A 20328-nucleotide genomic window follows, 5' to 3' on the forward strand; every position below is an offset into this window, starting at 1 on the left:
GTTCTTCTGGAAGGGAGTTAGGCTGGTTCTTCTGGAAGGGCGTTAGGCTGGTTCTTCTGGAAGGGCGTTAGGGTGGTTCTTCTGGAAGGGCGTTAGGCTGGGTCTTCTGGAAGGGACTTAGGCTGGTTCTTCTGGAAGGGTGTTAGGCTGGTTCTTCTGGAAGGGAGTTAGGCTGGTTCTTCTGGAAGGGCGTTAGGCTGGTTCTTCTGGAAGGGCGTTAGGCTGGTTCTTCTGGAAGGGCGTTAGGCTGGTTCTTCTGGAAGGGCGTTAGGCTGGTTCTTCTGGAAGGGCGTTAGGCTGGGTCTTCTGGAAGGGCGTTAGGCTGGGTCTTCTGGAAGGGCGTTAGGCTTGAGACTTGAAACTTTGATCTGTTGTCAGTTGGTGCTGCTTCAGGTGTTTGTTCTCCCTTCCGTTCCTCCTTCACCATTGCCAAAGATCACTGACGGACTCCTGTGGAGTGGCATTGGTCATAGATAGCAGCCAGTTTTCAAAAGGAAAGAAAAGAAGAAAGCCTAACACATGAGGGAACAAAACAAAATGGAAAACTCTTGGCTGGAGTGATGTGGAAAGGAGGTGTATAAAAGAAGACCATTTGTATTTAGTAAATATAAAATGTAACTTAAAATTACATATAGATCACCTGTCAGTAGAAGGAAATTAAAATACATCTTTGGGTATAGAAATAATGCTATTTACACTGAACACATATGCTAAGCTTTGGGTCCATTTTCCAATATTTGTGATAAATTACTTTTACTTGTATTTTTGAGGGGCGTCGTCCAGTAATTAAAGAAAAATGTTTATTTTGTGTTTTAAACCAACTTTCCTAAACATTGATCAAACCCATAACTTGGGCTTCATTGACTTCTTTTTATTCTGATTTCTTGAGCCGTAACAGTGAACGAGATGGGAAAAGTTATTTTAAAAGATCACATACTATATGTACCTACTTTAAAATTTTCAGAATAGTTAACATATACAAATAAAACTTACAAATGATGAGTGACAGGATTAAAGTTGGTGAATTGAACACACGTATTTATTTTTGCTTCCTCCCAAAATGCTGATGAAATTTAACATATTAAAAAGAAAAAGTTATGGGGGCTGGCCCCGTGGCCGAGCGGTTAAGTTCGCGCGCTCCGCTGCAGGCGGCCCAGTGTTTCGTTGGTTCAAATCCTGGGCGCGGACACGATAGTGCTCATCAAACCACGCTGAGGCAGCGTCCCACATGCCACAACTAGAAGGACCCACAACGAAGAATATACAACTATGTGCCGGGGGGCTTTGGGGAGAAAAAGGAAAAAATCTTTAAAAAAAAAAAAAAAAGTTATGAACCACCAAGGACAAAAGTAAACAGCAGAGAGGATAGCAGCTCACTTTGGCAACTTATAAGTAACTAAAGCGACTTAGCTGACAGGAGGAAGAATGAAATCTCAGCTGTCAGCTTGGAAAGCTGAGAAGCAAACTAGTTTTTGATTGCAGAATCCTGAAAGGCTCAGAAATTGGTGGCACAAGATAACCGAAAGTAGGGGTGAAGGTGAGGCCTAAAACAGGAGACTTGCTTCAAGTCTGTCGAAGAAGCAGAACACTGGCTCTCCTTCCCCACTCTGTTCAGACTCTGCGGCACGTCAGTGGGAGGTTGGAGAGAGTGAAGCAGAGTCTCTAGGCTGGGAAACATGAGGCATAGACGGGGCTGCATAGACGGGGCTGCGTGTGTGTTGGGGAATTAAGTGAAGATAACCATATTTGCATTTTGACGCCTCCAGCCTTCTTCGCTGATCTGGCTTTCTGGCAGCTAGGTTTATATACCGTCCAGTCAGGAGACGGGAAGAGAGCCCTCTCTGGGAAATCGGATACCTCCAAAGCAGTGGTCTTAGCACGTCGCTCAAAAGTATAGCCCACAGTCAACAGCCCCACCATGTGCAGTGCCCTTTCCACAGAAGCAGAGCACCAAGGATCAGCAGACATGAGAGGAAAACTTGTAAGATTTCGGAATGTAAAGATGAAGCCAACCCCAGAAAAGAAGTGCAGAGACACAGGTTTTATACATGGCTAGTAAAAACTTTAAAAGTAAAACAAAATTCTGTCATTATTATCCTCAGGGATGTAATATATTGAATCCTTGAAACAAAAATTGGATAATATATAAAAGAGCTTTTGGAAATTTAGAGATCCATTCTAGGAGGTCTAACACCTGAATGCCGGGCCTTCCAGAAAGCACATAGAAGGAAGGAAATCATCAAAAATGAATCAGAAAGTAATAAATCAAAAGTAACGTGTTTCCTGACTGGAAGGACTTATTCAGCAGCCTAGTGTAGTATATAAAAATGATGTAGACCTAGTCACGTTGTCGTGAAATTTTTAAACAGTGGGAACAAAGTGATGGTTCCGCAGACTCCAAACAGCTGAGGTGGAAGGGCGGGGAGAGGGGTTTCATGCAGAGACTCAAGAGTCAGAATGGCAGCAGATTGCCCAGTCGAAGAGCCGGAAACTACAAGACAGTGGAGCGTTGCCTTCACTATGAGAGAGAGTTATTTCCAAACTAGAATTCTGTACCAACTCAGTTAAACTAGATGGAAGAATAAAGACATTTTCAGGTATGCAAGACCCTCCTCTTTTGGAAACTACAGGAGGATGTGTTCCCACTGTAATAAGGTTGTAAATGAAATAGGAAGATAAAGTGGGATCCAGGAAGCCGATCCAACATGAGAGAGAAGATCTCCAGGATGATGGTTAAGGGAGATCCAGAGATGACAGGCCTCGATTGGAGCAGGTGGGAAAGCTCTGGGAGTGATTTCAAGACAATAAAATTGATAGCGTTACATAATATGTTTTGTATTTAGAACAAAAGTTTGGGTTTGAATTAGTGATAAATGTATAGAACACCCAGCAAAGGAAAAAATCAGATAATTATTAACTGGCAAAACAAATGTGCAGGAAAGAAAAAATAATCATAGTATGTGATTCTGTGCTGCTGTAAGTAGTATTTTATATAAGTCATAGTTAAATAGCTGAATTTTTGTCTAATCAAAATAAAGCTATGACTCAACTTGGAAAGGGTGGCAGTGGAAGTACATGGGGCTGCTGATAGTTGGGAGAGGTGTATGTGAAAGAGCTGAATCTTCAGGTCCGTGGTGTCAAGTCAGTGGGTACTGCTCTCGACTTTAAATCCAAGAAAAGGCGGTGTAGGAATGTTGCTTGGAGACCTGTAGGTAAATACCGACAATCAGCTGAAAGTTGTAAGTGATGGCCTCTAGGTGAAAGGAAATAGAGAATGAGACAGGGTAGCGTAGTGCTGTTTCTGTGGCAGAAGTTGTAGAACTAATTGGCTGGTGAAGCTTTATGTTTCAAATAATAAAAAAAAAGTCTAAATTAAAAAATAATGCAGATGCACCTATACCAAACAACATGGATTAATCTCACAGACAGTATTGAGTGAAACAAGCCAGACACAAAAGGTTTTATTTATAAAATGTATAAAAACAAACTGAACTAATCTATGATGTTAAAGGCACGGTAGTGGTTACCTCTCTGTGTGTGGTGGGGCCGGAGGAGGAGGATGGCTGGCGCTGGAGGCGGGCGGAAGAGGCCTGCTGATGGTCTGGGTGCTGGTTGCTTGGGTATTCACTCAAAATTCACCAGGCTCTGAACACTTAGGACATGGGCACTTTCTCTATGTAGGTTATACTTAGTAAAATTTATCCCTCAAATAATAATACAGATAATTACACTTTTAAATTACCATGTCAGTTCACTGAGATGTCTGTAACAACTCTACATGTGTTCGACTCCAGGAAAATAATGTGCCGAAAATTTTATTTGTTTGGTACTTTTTAATACCTTCTAGAATAGACTGACAGTGAAGCGGATATTTGGTTTTTGAGGACGATTTTTATGGCAACATCTAGTTATCATTTAATATTAAACTACTAAAGTAGGGGTTGGCAAACCACAGAGGGGGCCAGATCCTGCCCACGGCCTGTTTGTATGTCTTTGAGCTAAGAACAGTTTTTTACATTTTCAGTGTTAAAAAAAAGTGGAAGAAGAAAATGCAAGAGAAATTATATGTGGCCTGCAAAGCCTAAAATATTGACTGTTTGGCCCTTTACAGAATAAGTTTACCAACCCTTGTGCTAGAACACAAAAAAATGCCTGTTATCCTGGGAGAAAGAAGCAGTGAAAATTCTAACCAGAGGCAACACAACTTTAAAAAAAAAACAGCTTCTGAAAATGGTTAAAATAGTTTGTTTTTTAAATTGTGGTTTTGATAGTGCAGTTAGACTAGTAAAAAGGAGTTTCTCGAACTTGGTTAAGCTTGATTTGTTCCGGTCTCTTGCAGGTTGTAGGTGGCCTAGATATCCACAAAAAGATGGTGGTAGATGTGTGACTCTTTTTAAAGAGTACCACCCAACACTTTTGCTTTCTTCTCCATCTCTGAAGATCTGCTCAAGACGTCCAGCAATGCTCTCTGTGTATTTAAATGGAAGTATTTTTCTCTGTGAAGCCACATTTTCCAACACGAGCCTCATGAAGCCAACTAAGTGTTATTGAACTCTGATTCTCTCAATAACTCGGTGTAGCACTTTAAAGTCTGAAGGACAGCAGCAGGAAAAGAGCATATCAATGTGGTGAAGAAAGGGAAGGGGTTGGCTTTTTAATTTATTTTTCTTCATCTTTTATAACAAGAAAGTATCTATATATACATATGTAAATATTTATATATAGATATATGTAGCTTTCTGTATGTGTAGTAGGTTGGCTTTAATTTAATATACTTGATTCAGAAACAAAATGATAGAGTACAAAAGTGCCAAGCAGAACATAAAGCATCCTTACTTTTATTTCACACAGTTTTATATATAGATAGAAGATTGTACGATTTGAGCCGGGTATTAGGCCAGCTATTTTCCTTTTCCTGTGCTTTCTCCTTTGAGAGATCGACAAAGCATTTGTTAATGTCCTATTATTTCCCTTAATTACATTTTTGTAACAAAGGAGTTTGTAGCTTTATTTATACCTATCAATATATTTCCAGGGACTGCGTCTCATTGCTGAGCAGCTCTCACTACATCTCTGCTTGAGGAGAAAGTATAGTTCAGTGCTACTGCCAAGAGCTCATTCTCGTGTTCGTATCGTAACTGCACAAAGCTTATGGCTGCTTCATTGTTACTTGGTAACTAGGAGCCATTACATTTATTAAATGTCCCTGAATAAATGTAAGTTATCAGTTGTGATTTTATACATAAAGGCCAGAAGCTATATAAAGCAATCATGATTTATCTTAGACATTACTTAATGAAGAGTACCTGAAGTAATCATGTAACTGCTTAGGATATCCGTTTGTCTTATTACATGGGTAAATAATTTGTCATTAAACTTATGTTTAAATCATAAATTTCCCTTCTGTGTTTCAAAAGACTTGCAGCTAATCTAAAAAACTGGTGATATTTAATGTGCATGTATCTGAACACCCACATATATTTGTGATTTAAATGGGAGAAATCTCACTAATCTGTATATGCCACAGAAGAGCAAAATTTTATCTTAAATTTCTTTACCACAAGGCATAGAGAGTGCATGATGGTTTTCTTCCTTGATTTGCCCATATTTGTAATGGATGACAACTTAATAAATTTGTGTGATATAAAAGTAGTGTATCATGTTCCACCACTTGCTGTTATCCCTTCCCTTCTCTGCAAAGGTACTGTTGGCTGGAAGAAGACATTTTGGTTAGCTTTCTAGGACAGTAGTCTTTCCCTATATAGTTTTTCTACGAAAACTGGTTTTATAATCATGAGTGGGAAGGGCAGGTGGAATCCAGGTGAATGAGTCTGGAATTGGGCGCACCTGCCTCCATCGCTGTTCCTTCAACTAAGTGCTGCACATCATGGGCTCTGTCTGTGAGAGAAAAGTCCCGGTGCTTGGTGTCCTTGCATGACGTGGAGTTTGCATGTAGATCGATTTAAAATGTACCTCTTGTTTACATAATTTGCATAATTTAAAAAGATAATGTTGCCAAACTTTGGAAATGTTAATGTTCAAACTGAAAATCTCCACTACATGTAACTTTCTTCCTCTGGATCAGTACGTGGCTTATAATCCCAGCCAGTGGTTTGATCTGCTCCAGTGTCAACTGCCATGTGCTCCGCTTCAAGGGGGAACTAGTCTTTTGTGAATTTTTGTACATAAGTATTTGTTACGAATATTTTAGCAAATGCTTTCTATTTCTCTTGCTTGTGCATATCTTGGCTGGCGTTACAGAAAAATAGTGCAAACATTATTTCCTTACTGGGGAATGAGGGTTTTTTCCTTTTCCTTTTTTTTTTTTAGTGTGTGGGTGGGGGAGGGGGTGGTTTATGTTGAATGTTTAGTTTTTCTTCTGCATGAAACATCATGTTGTGGGATCTTTAGAAAACTTCATACTGTATGAATAAGAAAATAAAATATTTGAAACTTGCTTGACTGTATTCACAGCGGTCTTTGGGCTTTCACAGCCATTAGATATTTTCATTCTTTTGGATGTTTTAAAAAACTCTTATAAATTGATGTTTGATTATAAGCCATAAGTAAAAATAAATCTGCTTTATCACTGGGTAAAAACACGAGTCATTACAACGACCTGCAAAGCCCTATCTCATTCCTTTACCACTCACCCCTCCGCTTCCAGCCCCCTTGGCCTCCCTGTGGTTCCTGGAGCCTGTGGCTGGCTGCTGCTCCAGGCCTTTGCACTCTCTCTTCCCGCGCCAGATGTCCCCCAGCTAATGCCTCCAAGTCTTTGTTCAGGTCTGTCCTAGCCCAACAGGAACTCGCCTGGCCACCCTGTTTAAACATACGAATACACTGGGTCTCCTTTACCCGACTCTCTTCTCTTCTTCCAGAGCATTTAACCTCTTTTGACATAATGTATGTATTTTATATTATTTGGTTCCCCAGTTATTGAAATAAAATGAATGAAAAAGCTCCACAAGGGCAATGATTTCTGTCCCTTGGTCACCGATATCCTCAGTTTTCCATTATTCTGCCTAACTCTGTTTGCTCAATAAATGAATTAGGTAATAGGAGACACCCTGTCTATACAGGTGGTGATTCTATAATAAATTCTATTCAGTACTTTGTCACTCTTCATAAAAGGTAAAAGTATTTTTTTTAGACATTCAACCACTTGACTTTCATTCAACTTTGTAGAGTTCCTACTACATATGCCTAGCACTGTAATAAGAAGCACTTGACATACTTGTGGCAGGTAAATGACATACATGGCCCAGATAAGTTATGGGCTGTTAGGGGCGTTTGGTACCCAGAACACTCATATTGTCAGGTATGCACTGGTTATAAGATACCATCCACTGGACTCTGGCTCCTTGGACTATCCTAGGAGTGGACATTCGTTAAGCCTAAACCAACAGATCCCTTTAAGCTCCAGGTCTCCCTTTCTTTACCTAGTTGTAATGCTCTCAAGAGCAGAAAAGATGACTCAGTAGAGAGAAAAGGCAACCCACAGAATGGAAGATAACATTTGTAAATCATGTATCTGATAAGAGTTCTATCCAGAATATATAACTACAATCAACAAAAAAAAAAACCTGATTAAAAATGGGCAAAGGACTTGAATAGACATTTCTCCAAACAGCATGTGAAATGGCCGATAGCACATGAAAAGTTGCTCAACAGTACTAGTCATTATGGAAATGCAAATCAAAGCCACCAGATAGCATTTCATACTTATTAGCATGGCTGTTACCAAAAAAAGGTCTTGGCGAGGATGTGGAGAAATTGGAACCCTAGTGCATTGCTAGTGGGAATGTCAAATGGTGTACTCACTGTGGAAAATGGCATAGTGATTCCTCAAAAAAATTAAACTGAATTATCGTGATCCAGCAATTCCACTTCTGGGTATGTACCCAAGAGAAGTGAAAGCAGGAACTCAAATAGATATTTGTACACTCATGTTCATAGCAGCATTATTCACAATAGCCAAAAGGTAGAAGCAATCTAAGTGTCTGTGACAGATGAATAGTCAAAATGTGGTGTTACAATGGAATATTACTCATCCACAAAAGGAAGGAAATTCTGACACATGCTACAACATGCATGAACCTTGAAGATACTTTGCTGAGTAAAGTAAGCCAGTTAGAAAAGGACAATATTGTATCATTCTACTTATATGAGTTCCTGGAGTTGTCAAATTCATAGAGACAAAGTAGAATGGAGGTTGCTAAGGGCCGGGAGGGGGAAATAGGGAGTTAGTGTTTAATGGGTACAGTTCCAACTAGGAAAGATAAAGTTCTGGAGATGGATGGTGTTGTTATGTAACAATGGGAATGTACTTAATGCCACTTAACTGTGTACTCCAAAATGGTGAAAATGATAAATTATATAACCACAATTTAAAAGAGGAGAAAAAGATTGTAAGAAAAAGAACCTCAGTCTTTCTGGATAGTTTCCAGCACTTGCCCACAAAGAAAGAAATGGCGTTCAAGGTCATATATGTCTTGAATTATTAATGCTTATTCTTCAAAAATTCCCACATGGTCAGAAATCTCTCCCTGCATTAGCAAACATTTAAGCCAAAGTCCATTGCTACTTCAACCTTTTAATTCCCTTGGGCATTAGAAATCGATCTGCTAACCAGATCAAGTTAGCAAGTCTTTGCTCTCTCAAATCTCAAGATTTACTAGTTTCTTTGACCAAGTAACAAACATTTGTACAATACAAGCATTTTGCAAGTTGTAGGATGGTTATGTACACTGTCACTGTATACTTTCAGTAATCTAACCTTAAGCATGATGTCCCAATCTTAACATGGCTTTGGGAGCAGGAAAACTAGGTCTCTTTCCCAGATGCTCAATGAGCATGAGCTTTCTTCTGTGCCATCCTAGTTCTAGGTAGCATTAGAGTTGGAGCCCAAATCTTCTGGAATGTCTAGGAGGAAACTACCAAGGTGGTCTCCTTTATCAGCCATTGAGTATCCAAAAAGTGCTTGTCTCTCAGGCTCATCCCCCAGTCGATGGATCAGTAAATACATACACTGTTACACGTCAGAAATTGTACTAGGTAGTGAGTACCCAAAGATCAGAGGCTTTACTGTGGGAGGCAGACACTATAATAACCACAGTATAGCAAGACAATGGCCATAGAAACATGGATAAGCATGGCTGAGGTTGAGGTATTAATTTAGTGTCCAGGCCTTAGAGAAGGCTTTCAAGAAGTGATTTGATCCAGGTGTTAAGATTAACTACCATTGTGAAATAGATGTATTACCTCAACTCCTCCTCCATCATTCCCATTCCAAGAATTACTTTGGTTTCCTCTAACATTGTGTCTCACTTTCAAAGCGCAAGTAGTGATACTCTCCCAGGGGAGGGGAGAGATGCCTGACCAGGGAGGGGCCCAAAACTCAAGTCGCTAAACCAAATTTCAGCAACTACCAGAGAAATATATTTCCTCTCTTGTATTACTGACAGTTCTGACTACCTAAGAAATCTTGAAAAGGAAGTCAGTTCAAACCATACCAAACATTACTGCACTTTCCATAGAAAACCCGTTTTCCCCGTTTTCCCCATCAAAATTATGCTCCTTCCTTAAAAACCCAAAAGATTAATGGTTACCTAGCAATGGTTCATTCCAGTGCAAGTACTTTGATAACCTGATTAAAATTGTAGACTCATTCCCCAGAAAAGTACACCCCCAGTGGTCACACTTTTGAATATAACTTCCTGGGCAAAGCAAGAGGGTGGGCAAGTACCTCTGAAGCCTGTGCAGACTCCAGAGCAAGAAAATCCTAACAAATTCCTCCTCTTCAGAAAGATGTGAGTAAAGAGATTTGATAGTCACTCACATACTCCATGTTGCTGTGTGGCCAAAGGATAAAAAAAACGATTGCTGAGACATTTCCAGCAATTTCCCATTGGATTCCCACCACAATATGTAAGTATATGTAATCCCACGCAATATACAAACTAGTTTGGGACAGTGGCAATGTAACTGATAGGAAGCAGAAGCTAATAATAGTTTTTCCTGTTCTTACATGAACTTTCTAATGCTCCCATCATTAAAGTTAAAAAGTTTTGATCAAGAGTTTGAGAGATGTACAAAAGAAAGTATCACAATCATGTTTAATAAGGGAGTTCCTTTCATTTAAAAAATGTGTAAAATCAATCAGATAATATTTAAATAGGCAGACACTAGTTAACACAATCTATTACATCTGCAGAACACAGTAGTTTTCTTAGGGTTGTAAAATCATTCTTTCACCATATTTTACAACTTAGAGGAAATATACCCAACATTGGTAATGTCTGACTACTTTCATTAAATACTTATTTGAAAAATAAAACTCTCTCCTCACATCCGCCGTGTGATGTAGGTCTTTAATTTTAACTTTACAAACTGCAAACAGGTGCAAGGTTAGCCTTTCTTGGTTCCCACAGTACAGTAAACTGCTGCTCTGACCTGACTCTGAAATAGTCACAGGCCACTCAGTTTAAGGGTCATGATGCAGAGAGGCTTTCTAAGAGAATTCTTCAATTACAATTTAAAGAAGAAATGTGTATAGAGTTATAAATTTATAAATAAAAAACTTATAAATTCATACAGAACTGTTTAAACAAGAAGTTTCCCTCCGAATGAGAGAATTATAAACTGAAAATCTGCACGTGATTTAAAATTAAAAAATGATAAATTATAATTACTATGTAAGTATAATAATGGTAGTAAATTTCGACATTTAAATTATCCTCAGAACTGTTGAGTGTGAATACCATCAAACTTTTCCTTTATGCTTCTGGCTGAGAATGGAAGATGGGACCAAGGCTTAAAGTGACTGAGAAATTCTTCACGTGGTTTCTTGTGACCACTTGTAGAGGGGAAGGTCTTTTTCTCTAGAGTCCAAAGACAAGATAAAAAATGTCTGATTTGAAATCAGAATCGATCTGCTGCTCTGCTAGCCACGGCTCGAATATTGCCATAAACCTTTGATGGAGGATTTCCTGTAGAGGAAAGAAAAATGTTTACCTATATGAATATACTCACATATATGGAGGCTACATAGAAAACAGTCTACAACTCTAAAAAGAACAGAGACATTTTTTCCATTGGATCTTAAATCAATGAAAGAACCATAAAGGAATCCATACCCAAATATTCTTCAGAAAACATTGGAAATCCTAAGAACCAAAGGCACTGAGTTGTCAAAATATTTCAAAAAGAAGCTAGTCAGTCAGACGTGGGCACTGAGGGAGAATCTCAAGTGTTTTCTGAGCAGGCTGCTACAATCCTGTCTCTCTTATCGGAAGTTACTGACTTTGCCACACAGTTTGAAAATGGGACTAACTGGATTAAGTTGACCGGTGCTGATAGCAGCTTCCTTCTTGTTGAACCTAAAACACGGTGTTGCCTGCTACTCTGGAATGGCTTTTCTGTGCACCTTATCAGGGGAAAGCCACAAAGATTTAAGCAATAGAACCCAATAAACCCTTGCTCTTCTCTAGCAGGCAGACAGATGGAATCCTAGCAAAAATATTCCTACTTTTTTTTCTAGGCCCACATTTGTGAACCCTTGAGTTTCTACCTGCCATCTTCAACATGACCCTTATCCTAAATGCATGTGCAAATCTAGTCTGAGTTCCTAGATTCCTATTCTTTTCTTTCCAGAGAAAACACCAAAGAAAGAAACTGCTGTTACCCAGGATGAGGTTACAAATGGCAGTTCTTGCCATCTTGATGTTTTGGAAAGAGCCAAGGATGTGAACTTTCCTGCAAGAGAAAAAGTGAGAGAAGTTAACAACAAAAAGCATTTAACTAAATCCTGTAATCCAGAACCTCTGGAAAATCAGGATAGATACGGATTCCCAAATGCAGGTGGTGGGAATGGTTGCACAACTTGGTAAATATACTAAAAACGACTTTGAAAGGGGAAATTTTATGGTGTGTGAATTATATCCCCCCAAAATTAACAAATGACATAAACAAAAAAATTTTTTTAAAAACTAAGTTAAGATTCTTGGTTAATAATGGCTGCCATGCAGTGATGTTCCCTCCGTGCCAGGGCTTCATATACATCTTCTCATTTAATTCTCACGTGAGCTTTATTAGGTAGATGCTATTCCCATTTACAGATGAGGAAAGAAGTTTAAAAGAAATCAAGAAACCTGTCCAAGATTACACCCTGGCCGAGCTAGGATGATTGAGTACCCAGAAATGCAAGAAATACTGTACTTAATTAAAACGTCTTTGGATTTCAACTGCAAAGCTTTCCGCAGTTTAACTAAATCTCTTCTGTACTCACTGAGGATCCTCTAGACCCTTTTAATATTCCTTGCTGAATGACTCAAATGAGATTGACAATAGAGCATTTTGCCTTTTCAAACTCATCTTCCAAAATGTCAGTAAACTGACACTGAATCGGCAGTGGGAACATCAAGCAGAACCCTCTCCCTGCCATAGGCTCAGATATTTCTGAAACGGGTAAAAGTGAGGCTAAAAACAAGAGAATCAGTTAAAGTCTGTTCAAGATGATCCCCAGATTTTCTTCCCCACCCTGTGCAAACAGGCAGCCACCCCTCTGTAACTCTGCAAAACTGTGAGGGCGCTGCTTACTGGAGAAGGCGAAAATCATGGTGTCTGGTCCTGGGGTATCAGGCACGGCTGAAGGAGGAGTCCCATGCTAACAAGAGGGGGAACGTCAAGCAAACATTTGCACCCTGAATGTTGAGACCTCCAGCTGCCTTCCATAACTGGGCTCCAAACATCTGGCAGCAAAGAGACTGGAGAATACTTATCTGGGGAACCTGACCTGCTCAATAAGAAAGACTAAAGAAACTGAAATCAGGGCTTCCCCAAAGAAATAGCCTGGCCAGTCCCCCGCACCGAGTGAAGCCTACAGTCAATGCCCTCACCATGCACCCTGAGGTCAGGGCTTCTACTGCTCGTTACCGTCCCACTCTCACGTATGGCATACGCTGAAGATCACCAGAATGTGAGGAAGCCTCTACTGCCAGAGAGTGAAGGCCACAACCGGCAAAGTGAAGAAAGCATCCCAGAAACAGAGACTGCAGGGAGAGGAGAATAAAAACAACAAAAACAGAACAAAACCAGCCAGACGAGAAAAGCTCCCTTCATGCACCCACGAACCAAGGACAGCATGTTAGGAAAACTAAATAGCAGGATTAGAAGGTACTTAGAGAAAGGATTCCAAATAGGATGGGAAAAGAGAAGGAAAATCAAAGAAGTAATTCAAGAAAATTTCTAAGAACAGTAGAAAACGGAGCTTCTAGTTTAAAAGGACCCAGTAAGATGAATAAAAATAGACCCACACCAACGCACATCCCTGTGAAACTTCGGAACACGGGATGAAGACCATAGTATAACTGCCAGGAAGGAGCTAAAAGAATCAGGAATCAAAATGGCTTTGGACTTCTCAGTAGCAACACTGAAAGCCAGAAGGTAATGTAGCAATGCCTTCAAAATTCTGAATGAAAATGATTTGTAACAGAACTGTATACTTGGCCAGGCTGGAAGACATCTTCAGAACCAGAAGGTCTCAAAAAATGTACTTCCTCTGCTCAGCTAGCTCCTGGACTGTGTACAGCACCAAAACAAGTAGTCAAGCGGGTGAGTGAAATGGGGCAAGTCAAAAGGTACAAACTTCCTGCTGTAGAATAAATAAGTCCGGGGGATGTAACATCCCGCTTGGTGACTATAGTTAATAATACTGTATTGCATATCAGAAAGTTGCTAACAGATTAGCTCTTAAAAGTTCTCATCACAAGAAAAAAACATTCTGTAACTATGTATGGTGACGGGTGTTAACCAGACTTATTGTGGTGATCATTTTGCAATATAAACAACTATCAAATCAAAAAAACCCAAATAAAATACAAAATCAATGAGTATTCAGGAAAAAGAATCCAAGAACCAAGGGATGCAAACAGCCAGGGGCAAAGGTGAGCGGAGAACCCAGGACGGCAGCTGGGCCCCAGGCAGGGAGGGTGGCAGTGCTGCTAGAATAGAAGGCTCCAGGAGACTTCTAAAGTGTTTGACACATCTGGATACACCAAGAGGGGAAAGAGACAACATACAGATTTTTGTTGAATCAGTACACTGAAAATTCAGAAAGCACACAGACAGCTAAGAATTATTTGTTCAAAGGAAAACAAAGTTGCAAAGAACAGATAAATAATCACCATTTATCAACTGGCTCAGCTCTTAACTATGCTGAGCAGCAGTTCTGTACTTGGGTAATACTGAACACTGGTCTATTAAAACCCACAATGTATGGGGAGGAGGGGGAGGACCCAGTAAACTGGATTTCCAGAAAGGAGGAGTGTGGGCTGGAGGTGGGGGAGGGGTGAAAGCAAGCTAAATCTTCATCTTTCATGGTAGAAAGCCAACAGTGAATCCGAAACAAAAATCCACAAGCTGGTATATAAACAAGATATTTGGAAATATGGAGATGAATGATTTTTAAAAATTAGCCAAAAGAGTGGAAATTGATTCCTCTGAGGAGGGGGAAATTTAGGTAGGCAGTAGTAATTTTTGGCTTTTTAAAGTATGTGAATGTCTAACTTTGATAAAAATAAAATTCTTTAAAATAGAGCATGAAAGATGAGGAAATAGAAATAGCAAGAATATATAAAGCGTGAGTAGTCTTCCTACACAGAACAACCCAAATAATGGGGCAGTAGTTGCAAGAGAATATACGTCTCAGGACACAGGGGCAATATTTCCTGTCTGATATACTGAATATATGTGGAACACAGTTTTTAGTTTTATGTCTTGCTCACATTATATTGCATTTTGCCAAGTTATTAGCAACTCATTAAAAATAACATTTACAGGTACATAATAGTCCATCTTATGGCTATATCATAAATTGTTGCACATGTGGATTTCCAATTAGCCTATTTATAGCAAAAACAAGTAGATAGTACTTTACTTTCGAGTAGTGTCTAATTCAGTTTGTACAAAAGACATAAAAAGTAATTCAATAGCAACATTATTCATAATAGCCCCAAACTGAAAACAACGCAAATGTCCATCCACTGTAAATGGATAAACAAGCGCAGCATGGCCATACAATGGACGAGGACTTGGCAGTAAGAAGGAATTACTGAGACACCCAACAAAATGGAGAAGCTCGAAACAACATGCTAATTAAAGGAAGCCATACACCAAAGACAGCATACTGTGTATTTCCATTTATATGAATTTCTACAAAAGGCAAAACCACAGTGACAGAAAGTGGATCAGTGACTGCCCGGGAACTGGATGGGGCTGCAAAGATGTACAAGGAACTCCTGGAGCGATGGAGCTGTGTGAGTGCGGTAGGATGAGAGGACTAGAGAACATCTGGCAAAACCTCGCTGGACGGTGTACTTAACACGGGTGGATTTTACTGTATGTAAATCACACTGCAATACAGTTGAAAAAAAGTAGTTCCACTAGTAAATTTTAAGTTAACACTTATAAATATATTTATAAATGTATATGACAGACTGCCCAAAATTTGATGAGCAAATCAGTTACATTTTTAGATTTCTAAATTCACAAAAGTTTTTAGGGCTATATGTGATATTTTTTAAACGTGGTATACAAAAATTTCTAATTCAAAAAAGCTTTTCCCATGACTCCATATTCCCAGCTCTGGGCTCGATTCATAATAAAAGATCAGAATTAGAAGACGCCTGTCTTCAGGGAAAGAGGGCTACCAACGTAGTATTATGGTTATCTTTAGAGTATAAAAAATAGTCTACAATTTAGATTCTAAATAATGGTGAGCCCTGCAGTTTAGAGCAAAGATAATATGATTTTAAATAAAATTATTTCTGGGTTTAGTAGCAGGCAGATCCCTTCTCCTCTCAGTCAACCACTTCATTTCCCAACTTCACGGCATTACATAATCTCTGAGCCATCTGCCAGGAACCCCAACCTGGCAACGGAGCAGCTCCAACCTCAGACAGGGGTAATCCCAGCTTGACTTCCTACATCCTTTTTATAAGCCTGTATCATCTTATTTATGTTCGCATAGAACTGCTCTCACCCAACATGCAATAATCATCTTCCTTTTATGAAAGGCTTTTATAAATAAATGAATATTTATGTATATATATATATTTTTTTTAAAAGGAAAGTTTCACAATGGCATTTAAAACACCTACTCCCTGCTCTCTCCTCTCTGATTTAATAGATTCCTCAGATACTATTTAAATCTTCACATGTCATGTAATTTCTTTTAATAGGGATTCTAAACATTTCCTTCATTGCTAATGGAGAAAAAAGCTATAATTTCTACGATTTTCTCAACTAACTTAATCTACTTTCAAAGTAGGTATCCATTCATCCAGAACCACACACTGACAAAGATTTAGCGATGACATTATGCATAAAATACAATCTTTATGACTTTTTGAAACCAGCAGAAGATCAAATATAAATGATGACAGTAATTTTCTCAAGATCACATACTTACACATCAGCCAAAACTATCCGTGTGCGTGTCACATTCTCTATGGTGAATTTGGTTTTTCCTCCTTTACCAGCGATTCTTCCTATTGCCCTTGACAGGTGGTCTCCCTTTAAGGGCTTAACTAAATAAGAAAAGCAAGATGTCGAGAGGTAAGCAGTTCCTTCCAGTGCACCACCCACTTCCACATAAAGTTTAATCATTAAATTTCCTTACTAAAATACACAAAATAGATATTTTAAAAAATGCTGCTAATAATACAGTTCAATTGATGTTATGAGAAAGCTGAGAGTCACACAGTACAAAACTACAGTATTTCATAAGAAAGAACACCATACGCTCACCATCTGTAATTTCAAAAGACTCTAGGAAGAGGTCATCCAACCTAATGAGGGCAAGTGCGTCCTAAAATATAAAAACAAACACCTGAGAATGAGTGTTAAGCTAAAATTCACAAATTAAAGAACCAGAAAACTCAAAAAAAAAAAAACCCAACTCAAATCCATTGAAACATTCATACTGAGTATTTTTCAAGCCCCCATTTCAGACGTCATGAAATCACTCACCTCTACCTGAAACCCGAGAATAAAGGCTTTCACAAAATCAGCTGCTTTTGTCAGAGCACTAACATCCTTGGTTTCTTTACATGTCTGTTAAAGAAAAAAGCAGCACAAATTATAGCTGGGGATGAAAAAGATAATATTTCCCATTTTCTTAATTGCCTTCACCATCACCTTTCCCCAACATATTCTCTGCGACCCAGTTTTTAGTGATGTAAGTACTGTGTTTACTTTGCAAAATAAAACATTCCCAGCTCCAGAGCTGGGCAGTTCCACCCAAAGACCATCAAATGACCGACTGCACTCCACGCCTGATCTGGCTCGGGGATTATCAGCAAGATCCCTCTGGCACAGCTCAACGGCTCACACTCCGAAGGGGCCCAGGCTGGTTCATCCCGTCAATGCCCAAGCTGGTCCTCCTCCCCTTCAGTGCAGTCAGTCTCCTAGGAGTCCCACTCTACCTCCTGACTTCAATCATCATTGATAAGCTGATGTTTCCCAGAGCAACCGCTCCAGGACTGACCACCTAGAATGGGTTAAGGACGGATCCTGCCCTCAAGGAGTTTATTCACGAATCACAGAAATAGCCGCTATTCCTAAAATGCCCACCACTCACTATAAAAGACAGGCACTCCCAAGGTGCTTTGCACACTGCAGCTCTGATCTTCACGACAACTCTGAATATTAAGTAATACAAAGGGGAAACTAAAGTACTAAAAAGTGAAAAAGTAAGATTCGAATACAGGTCTGATTCCAAAACTGTTATTTCCACTCTTCCACTCTCACAATCTAGTTGAAGAGACCACATATTTGGCAAATTTAAAACCACACGGGGTTGTGTAATGGCACATTTAAAACTAGCACCCAGGCCTAATCCTATATGTGACCTTGGGCAAGTCCCATAGATACCCTAGATCTTAAGTTTTCTCACCTGTAAAACAAGGAGGTCAGAGCAGGAGACCCTGAGAGGTCCCTACTAGCATCAAGATTCACTTACTAGCTTGATGACTTTGGCCAAGACACTCCTTCACCCCTCGGTTTCCTCACATCTATAAGCTGGGCGTATGTATGTCATCTACCTCATAGGGCTGTCCTAAAGACCAAAATGATGTAGCGCATGCCAAAGCCCCACGGTGTGTCTGGCATAGAGCAGTAGCAACAAACGTTAGTGGAATCCACATTGATAATGCTGCAATACATGAGACAGCTAAGCACAATAAAAGTCCAGGCACTGAAGACATGACTGAAGAGGGGACCGATCATAAAAGACAAAGAATGTGAGCTAGACCCTCAAAGATGACTGGAACTGAGGTAGGAAGAGAAAGTGGGTAGGGAGGAGAGGGCCTTCTTCAGACAGCAAAGCCACCTGTGTGAAGATAAAAATATTCAAAGAAGATGGTGAGACGAACTTAGGACTGAGACTCCTACTTAAAAGGCAGGTTCAGTCCCCAACTTAACTTTTACCCTTCAGAGACACTGCCGATACCAGGATATCATAACAAAAGCAGCGTGTTATGGGAAAATTAATCAGGCCCTGGCAGGGAGGGTGGAGTGGGGAAAGGAGATTTAAAGCAATGAAGCAAGAAAAACCTATAAAGAAACAAGTTTTGGCAGGAAACCATAAAACCTGAATGAAAGTGGCAATGGGAAGAGAGAGGAGTTCTCCTATCAAGTTCTACTTTACACTCTACCAGCTATTTAGAGAAGAGCCTCTCTGGGTTACTCTGTTATTTTAGTCCCTCAACAGAGATGAGTGTACATCAGTCCCAATGACAGCATAACAATCCTCAAAAAGGAAGACATGATTAATTTTGGTCATTGATTCTGATACAAAATTGGCACCCAGAAAAAAGAAGCCCAAAGTCAATTAATTTTAATCATCTACCTCCCGGACTGACACCATGGAATGAATATGTATGTGTGTGTGTGTGTGTAAATATAGATATAAAACTTATTCTCAAAATAATACATTTTTTACCCAAAAGAATACCCTTAAAATACATAGGACCTGTACTGCAGCAAGTACTTCGGTTTGTTATTTACATATTTCTGTTAACGACATCATCTTTACTCGACCTCTTCTCAATTCAACACAGAACATCATTATAAAAAGATGCACAGGCACAGCCAGTACTTTGATATGATCTCAGAACCAACTTATGAACTCAACTAATATTTGTGTTAAATGCCGACTTTGAAGGCATTTGAGAAGTTCAAATTCACTAAATCAGAAAAACATTTAACTAAATAAGTCCCATTAAGGAAAGTCTATTCAGGCATTTTCATTCCCGCAGGAGAAACCCTAGTATATCTGGAAATGGCTGACATTCTCCTTACCCTGATTTCTACATTCCTCGATTTCAAGTTAAAGCGTATCTGAAGTCCCAAATGTTCCACAATAGGAGTAAATATCTTCAACCAGTTTTCTTTCAATGGCGTGTATCTGTTAGCTGGGACTGAGATTTTCCTTGTTTCTTCTTTTCCACCCTACAATAAAAGAACACAAAACTCAGGAGACGTCTGGAGGAATTGGTGTAGAGTTGTAAAGTGACAGCTGATCCACAAAAAACCTCCTTTAACTGAACGAATTAAACTTCAGCAGAGTTACTTCTCTACTAGAACTTCACGCCAGAAGAGCCCCCGTAGCTTCAACATCACCCAGAGGCCACCAGCTCGACCCGCCTCGGGCCCCTGCCCGGTTCCTGTCCCAGAGTCCCGCCAGTACCAGGAACGCATCCCCGGAGAGGGGCGGGAAGACGGGCCTCTTCGCGGGTCGGGCCTCTTCCGTGTCCATGCGACCCGCGTCCTCGCCCTCCCCCGCCGGGGACAGCTGCTCAGCCTGCCGTTTCTTCGCCCGCCGGCCACCCTTGCGGGTGACCTGGGTGAAGCCGTCCTCGGCCCCCACGCTCTGTGCCTCCATCTCGGTTGCCATCCCCAGGAATCTCCAGTTCCACCGGGCTCTTCCGGCTCGAACACGTGCGCTGCTGCACCGCGCATGCGCAGCGCACAGGCTCCAGCGCTCGCCAATGGGCCCCGGGGCTCCGCCTCCTTTCCTAAGAAGTCCCACGCAGGGGACCTGAAGCACGATTTTGTGCGTGTTTGTTGGAAAGCAAATAGGGCTGTCCTAAAATATGCCTGACCCTTCAAGTCTCCCTCTTGCCCCGCTATTCACAGCCAAAGCATTTTATGACCTCTAATCTGTATATGTGCGAAAGGCAGTAAGTAAAGGCGATAAACAAGTTTGCGCCGTCATCAAGAAAAACCTTGTGAGACGTCAGTAGCCCATCTGGCATTACCTGAGATAAC

General features: G+C 40.2%; 2 protein-coding genes across 3 annotated transcripts in view; one reads left to right on the forward strand and one right to left on the reverse strand.

The window, feature by feature from the left end:
• Nucleotides 1–6600, forward strand: part of PPP3R1 (protein phosphatase 3 regulatory subunit B, alpha) — a 66591-nt gene extending 59991 nt beyond the window's left edge. For both annotated transcript variants that reach the window (XM_070573849.1, XM_070573850.1), the window contains exon 6: nt 4340–6600. In XM_070573849.1, coding sequence (XP_070429950.1) covers nt 4340–4387 — 48 coding nt within the window. In that variant the 3' untranslated portion in view covers nt 4388–6600. The remainder of the gene's footprint in view (nt 1–4339) is intronic.
• Nucleotides 6601–10356: 3756 nt separating this feature from the next.
• PNO1 (partner of NOB1 homolog) lies at nt 10357–20190 on the reverse strand. Its single transcript, XM_070573848.1, has 7 exons — nt 19748–20190; nt 19360–19509; nt 17029–17112; nt 16807–16867; nt 16469–16586; nt 11684–11754; nt 10357–10988 (listed from the first exon to the last, which is right to left on the reverse strand). The coding sequence occupies exons 1-7, from the start codon at nt 19952–19954 to the stop codon at nt 10921–10923; spliced, it is 759 nt and encodes a 252-aa protein (XP_070429949.1). The 5' UTR covers nt 19955–20190; the 3' UTR covers nt 10357–10920.
• Nucleotides 20191–20328: the final 138 nt, after the last annotated feature.

The sequence above is a fragment of the Equus przewalskii genome, chromosome 14 (assembly GCF_037783145.1).
Source record: "Equus przewalskii isolate Varuska chromosome 14, EquPr2, whole genome shotgun sequence".
NCBI lineage: Eukaryota > Metazoa > Chordata > Mammalia > Perissodactyla > Equidae > Equus > Equus przewalskii.